The sequence below is a fragment of the Terrapene carolina genome, unplaced genomic scaffold, assembly GCF_002925995.2.
Source record: "Terrapene carolina triunguis isolate 2854851 unplaced genomic scaffold, T_m_triunguis-2.0 Scaffold88, whole genome shotgun sequence".
Taxonomy (NCBI): Eukaryota; Metazoa; Chordata; order Testudines; family Emydidae; genus Terrapene; species Terrapene triunguis.
This window is the reverse complement of record NW_020664439.1, coordinates 1,987,934-1,994,777: the sequence shown is the minus strand read 5'-3', so window position 1 is coordinate 1,994,777 and position 6,844 is coordinate 1,987,934. Positions and strand designations below refer to the sequence as shown.

The 6,844-nt window shown below is 47.3% G+C and overlaps 1 protein-coding gene across 1 annotated transcript in view; it reads right to left on the bottom strand.

Annotated features, from left to right (window-relative positions):
* EFHD1 (EF-hand domain family member D1) overlaps positions 1-6,469 on the bottom strand; it is a 41,306-nt gene extending 34,837 nt beyond the window's left edge. The window contains exon 1 of the mRNA XM_024216840.3: positions 5,982-6,469. Coding sequence (XP_024072608.1) covers positions 5,982-6,292 — 311 coding nt within the window. The 5' untranslated portion in view covers positions 6,293-6,469. The remainder of the gene's footprint in view (positions 1-5,981) is intronic.
* Between the last annotated feature and the right edge of the window lie 375 nt (positions 6,470-6,844).

Sequence of the window (6,844 nt, the reverse complement as noted above, 5' to 3'; positions counted from 1 at the left end):
GTTTTTTTTTTTTTTTTTGCCTTCTAATCTGTGATAACTTCAGGGACTGAGATGATAGGGGGGAGCGTAGAAACATTCTACGCTCTACGATTCTGGGGGGACTGCATGGTCACCTGTGCTGCTGAGTTCGCTCGCCACGCTGACCAAACAGGAAATGAAATTCAAAAGTTCCCGGAGCTTTTCCTGTGTACCTGGCTAGTGCAGTCCACAGCGGTCACAATGGAGCACTCTGGGATAGCTCCCGGAGGCCAATACCGTCTATTTGCGTCCACACTACCCCAAATTGGACCCAGCAAAGTCGATTTTAGCACTACTCCCCTCGCTGGGGAGAAGTACAGAAGTCTATTTTAAGAGCCCTTTAGGTCGACAGAATGGGGTTGGTTGTGTGGAGGCATTCATTTTTAAATCGACCTAACGCGGCTAAATTTGACCTAACCCCGTAGTGTAGACCAGGCCTGAGTGTTACTGATGGTACTAGGGCCACCACAGGTTCTCTCCTGGCTGCCTTCCTTGAAGCAAACTCCTCTGATGAGGAATTATTGTGATCTCCAGTCATTATGAAGCGTAGCTCAACAGCACAAGAGACAACCCAAGATAGCGAATTAAGCACAAGAATGGAGTTCTAATCCTAGGTCTGATACTATGTCCATAAATGCCCTAGTCAAGTCACTTAGCCCTTGTGTTCCTCTCCCTCCTTTACTTTGCCTTAGAGGTGCTGGACCTAGGAGTGCTGGGGTTCTGCCACACCGCCTGGCTTGAAGTAGTAACAACAACCCAAATACATAGTTTCTGCCTTCAGTACCACTGCTCTGCCTACTTCATGGAGGTGTTGCATAGATTATAAAGACTAATAGATCGTTGCAAGTGTTAAAATTCACCAGAATGCACACAAAATTCTAATGGCTGAGAGCTAGTGGATCCCAGATCTGTGAACTCATTTGGGGAAATGGCCACTGAAATGCCTAAGTGTTTGGCAATACATAGAGCTCAACATAAAGTCATGCTTCACTTTTGCAGCAGGAGACTGAGTGAGCCATCTCTGATGCCCTGTTTTTAAATAAAGTAAGGGATACCTTAGATTTTCATAGTACAGATTCTTCCCAAAATCCCAGGGCTGTCCCTTTGCATGCACGTATGATCATGCTGAACATTTTGGGGAGGGGGAAGGGAGTGGACTGAGAAATTGTTTCACAGGTCCTCCTTAGAAGGACAGCTCTGTGGGAGAACAACAAAACCAACCAACCAGCAGGAAGCAAGCAGCAGCAGAATGATCAGAGCAGTCAGTAGGCAGCCTGGGACAGTACTAGCCCAAAACATCAATCAGTAGTCCTTGTACAGACCCACATACCAAGACACTGGCTACTTTAAGTGACACCTTAGAAGTACAGCACTACTCACCAACTAGTGAGAACTCTTAATGCCAGACTATGTACTTGAATACACAATTCCCATTTTAGTCAAAGCATATTGCTTGTGTGTTGGGGGTCTAATTTGGCTCCAACTATCACTTCAACACTACCCATTATACCCTCTCCTCTGAGAGTCTGTCCTTTCAGTCACTGCCCTGAGGCCATCTGTCCAAATATTCTCTCTAGCCAAGTCTCCTTCTGGAAGTTACATGCCTCATTTTTATTTATGCACTTGCAATTGTTTACAAGATAGATTCCTGTTTGCACAGACTCCAACATGCCTAAAGTCTGTAATTCAGATTCTAATCTTCCTTCACTTGGCTCTTGCTGCTGCTAGCGCTCTTCATGATACTGTTGGGTTGCTTTTTGGCCATCTTCCCAGTTTCTCTGGTTTGCAGAATTCTAATCTAGTTTGTCATTAGTTCCTGGAGGTGCCTCAAGTAGTTCTCTCAGCAGGTATCCAAGAGCAAACAAACTAAATGAAACTGACTCACCATATTAGCTAGATGTGAAGTTTTCTTCAGTACTATCTCACTTCCATAATGAAGATCTACCCCTCGCTTATGGTGAGTAGGAGCATATTCCAGGGTGCCTCAATTCGGCACCTCACTCCTTACATTCTCAGGTCAGGTCTACCCTACAACATTTTGCTGGCATAGCTATGTCAGGCAGGAGTGTGGAAAACCTCCACCACACTTGACACAACCGCACTGGCACAACCCCTAGTGTAGACAACTATGCCGACCTAAGTGCTTCTGTTGCTATAGCTAATGCAGTTTGAGGAGATGGTGTTACTAAGCCAACAGAAAAACTTCTTCTGCTGGCATACGCCACATCTACACTAGGGGGCTATGCCAATATAATTGTACCAGCAATGCATTTGTAGTACAGACAAGGCTCAGTCCTGTGAGCTTGTCTGGCAATTTCATTGTCTAGATCATCATCCCCAATGCTGGTCTTATTGGTCTCCGAAAAACCTTTCCAAATTTTCAAAAGATGAGCCTTCTCCAGAAAGATGGAGGCAAACTGTGCCACCTCTTCAACCTGTGTTGAAGGCCTACCCAAAACGAGCACTTGAAGAATATTTAGATCCTTTATAGTGGATTTCATTCTCTCTTTCATGCTTTGATAAGCAGTCCGATGATGAGTCAGGTGGACAAGACTCATCAGCCATACATCAGGGAAAGAATTCTCTGTAGTAACTCAGAGCCTTTCCCACCTAGCGTTCCATCACCAGCCACTGGAGATATTTGCTACTAGCAGTCGCAGATCAACTACACGCCATCACAGGCAGTCTCATCATACCATGCTCTCCATAAATGTATCAAGCTCAGCCTTGAAGCCAGTTAAGTTTTTCAGCCCTAGTACTCCCCTTGGAAGGCTGTTCCAGAACTTCACTCCTCTGAGGGTTAGAAACCTTCATCTAATTACAGGCCTAAACTTGCTGATGGCCAGCTGATATCCCTTTGTTCTTGTGTCAACAGTGGTGCCTAACTTAAGTAACTCTTCCCCCTTCCCAGTATTTATTCTTTGACAACTGCAATTGGGGTCATGTTTTGAAAATTGTTTGCAACAACAACAGCTTTTTTTTTTTTATGTATATAAACTAAAGCAAAGACTCAGAGAAACTGAGAGGCCAGCCCATCCATATCCCCCACCTGAGCCAGTCCTTCAGGAAAATGGCCTACTTAGGTAAATCCTGTTTTAGAGAATGTGCAAGAATTGCCTAGTGGGTGCCAGCTGAGACTTGATTTATTGCCACCACTCAAAGCTCAGAAACTTTTGTCACCAAGGGGCATCATTACTCAAGAGGAGTCATTAGTTAGCCTTTCATTTCCAATTGCTGTACAAAATCAAAAGTTGGTCTTAACCTAATCAAAGTTGAAGAGGTCATGCACTTCTCCTGCATAATACGAGAATAAGCACAATGAATGAGTGCACACAACACACAACTCGCCTGTGTATTAGGTTGAAAACTCCTTCTATACCATCACCTTCATATGTTTTAAAAAAAAAAAAAAGGGAAGAGGGCCACTATGCAATGCAATTAAACAATGGACAGGAGTTAGTCCTCTTCCAGGGTTGTCATATTAAACAGAGCTATCAGCGGCTGCTGAACTTTGCAGCCAGATAAGTTTTATAGGCAAGAGCTCTGTTCAGATTTCCAGAACTGAATGCAGTCCTCTTATGAATCCCTCATGTTTTATATTTTAATTGTTTTGTTTTTCTGTGTTATTTGAGCTGGAAGAGACTCATTATCATTCATTTCCACCTGGATTTACTCTCTTCTTCCTCCTCTCCCAGATTAATTGGTTTAATTAGCGAAGTGTCTCATTCAACTGGCAAAGGGTCTTGTTCCAAAACAATGGTGACAAAAATAACCGTTTTACTCAAATTAAAGATTAGCTGCAAAGAAAGTTGCATCAACAGCAGCATGGTTTGAAAGCCCCCCCGCTAATCAATCTTCTAGGAGCATAAGCAAGAGCGAACACTAATACACACATCATTTTAAATTTCCTAGAGACACCCTAACTAGCTCCTACTCAGCTACAACACCGCTTTGTAATGTCACAACTGATAATTATTTGTCTATAGACAAAGGTCCATCACCAATTGGATGATTTCTCATAGGCATGACGGCAGAGCTGAATGCAAAGATATTTAAAACGAAACAGAAAATCCAACTGAAAATCCAAGCAGGGCACTCAAGACAACAAGTATAGGCATTCTGAGTTCAGAGGAGTAGCAAGTGGGGCTTCTGAGGATGGGCAACACCAAGGAATGTTTGTATTTTGAGAGGAAGATGCATACAAGAAAGAGGGAGGAGTTGAGAATGAAGGCAAGGAAGATTTGTAGTCAAAGGCTGTCTCAGCGACTTTCAGCACTAAAACTTTAGTCGTTCAGGGGTGTGAAAAAACACCCCCGAGCGACAAAAGTTTCAGCACTGAAAAGTGCCAGTACAGAAGCTACCGCCACTCGTTCAGGGTGGTTTTATTTTTTTTAAACCGCCGGGAAAGCTCTCCCCCAGCAATAAAGCGTGTCTACATTGCCCATGTCACAGTGCTGCCACAGCCGTGCTGTAACATGGGCAGTGTCGATATCAACCTGTACCTGTTACTTTGGGTAAGAGCCAGAGGTAGACAACAAATAGGCATCAGTGGAAATAAGGGAAGGATCTGCATGGGGATGGTGGAAGGATCTTGTTGAAAAAGTTGGTGCAGTCTTCCACAAAAAGAAAAAGAGGAGCTATGGCAGGTGAGTGGAGAGGGGTAAGGAGGGAGTCACCAGGTAGTAGATAAACAGCTGGAATTGTGGATGAGATCAACACAAAGATTAAAGTTAGGAGAGGGAAAAGTGGATGGGGAGGACAGGCTGTGTTAACATCCACTCAGAGAAGGAGCAGAGTTAGTGCTGTTTGAGGCTCAGCTTCCCCATTATCTGCACACAACAGTTTACAAAGTGTATTTAACAGTTTTTCGCAGTGTTTTAAAAGCTTTTAGAATAGAAAAAGCCAGCACAGCTTCCAAGAACTGCACTACATCAGTGATTCAGTTGAAGACACTACAGCAAAACTGGCAATTGTGACAGACACTAAAAATAGGTTAGTTTTGTGTGCAGAATACTCCACTGAACCTGCTTTAAAGGTGAGTTAAAAAGGAAAGTATTAAGGAAGCCCTTTATTTCAATAGTAAACTTTTATTTTTTCTTCCAGGCAACTCAAGATTCATGCTCACCACCCAGTTTTGAAATAAGATAAAGCATTCTACAGGAATGAGGTTTATATTTTTACAGAGCCAAGTTTTGGAGGAATGCCATGGAATATTTTTTCAAGAATCTGCAAAACAGCATGTTAACAAACACGAAAAGCCTGTTTTCAAAGAGTATTTGAGTTACTAAAACAAATGGCAAACAGTCATTTTTAGAGGAACATTCTAAATATAACTGCGGTTTGATGCTAGAGGCAGGGAAAATAGTGAAGCGTCAAGTGTTTCTGTTACAATGTGACTTTTCTGGAATGATAAAGCAGCAAACACTTGCCAAATCAGACACGATTCAGAGAGGAAGAAGCAACCAGTGGCCTGGAGGGGTGGGGAGAGAGGAGAAAAGTTTTGGTCTCCGATGCAAATACATTAGGTTCCGCAGTTGGAGTCTCAAACAGTCAGCAGCAGCCCAATTAAGCCTATCAATTCCCGGAGTCAGAGCAACCTAACCTCATTCATTCGCACCCGTAAAGTGTGGTAAGGGCTACAATGCAAGAACCCACATTTTAAATGCTGGTTTCGCTCTCAGCTCTGTCAGAGCTAGAGCAGGACTCAGTAGGGCCTGTCTGCACAGAATTCCCGAAGTCACCCTCTCCCCTGTGTCTCTCACCACCCACACTGCGGCTGGAGAACCTCTCCCCAAAACTCAGCCAGCCAGTCAGCCCGCTCACCGGCGCCAACCAAAGACAGCCCAAGTCCTCCTGGGCACGGGGCTCGCTAGCCCCCTGAGCACTCGCCCGGCCGGCGGTTAGCCAGGGGCAGGCGCTCTGCGGCGGGGTGGGGTAGGGGGCAGGCGCGGGGATCTGCTTACAGTCGGAACATCTGCTCCATGTCCTTGATCTGCCGCCGGCTGAACTCTTTGAATTCGGTGTAGGGATTGAAGACCTTAGCCTGGCGGGGCTGGGCCATGCCCTCGTTGATATCCTGCCTGCGGCTCAGCTTGGCGCCCAGCTCCGAGTCGGCGCTGGCGAGCATGGAGCTCCTGCCCTCCTCCTCCTCCTGCCCGGCCGGGCCAGACGCCCAACCCGCCGCTGCCTCCTCTCCGCCGGGCGCGGGCTCCGGGCCGCTCTCTTCTAGCAGCAGCCGGCGCTGCAGCTTCTGGGCCAGTTCGTCAGTGGCCATGGCCAGGCGCGCGGGGGACAGGCGGGACCCGCCCTGCGCTCGCACGGCGAGTTCACAGCCCGCGCCTGGCGGCCGCCCCTGAACTTTATTCCCAGACTCCAGGAGCAGGGCGGGGTGGAGAGTTAAGGTCGCGCCGGGAAGTTCCGTCGCCTGCCTGACACGGGCGGCGCCAGAAACAGCCCCAAAAGCCAGGTTCTCTGGACGCGCTCCTCTTAGCCCAGCCCCTTCCACACCCAACTCCACTACCTCACACACCCTGCCGGGCCCACCTCACCCCACTCCTAGCCCAGCCCCCTGACCCTTCCACATCCAGTCCATCTCACTCCCCCCACACCCAGCCCAACCCACCTCACCCCACTCCTAGCCCAGCCCCCTACCCCTTCCACATCCAGTCCATCTCACTCCCCCCACACCCAGCCCAGCCCCACTCCTCCACACACCCTGCCCAACCCACCTCACCCCACTCCTAGCCCAGCCCCCTACCCCTTCCACACCCAGTCCACCTCACTCCCCCCAAAACCCTAACTTCTGCCCCACTCCCCAGGGCTGGCT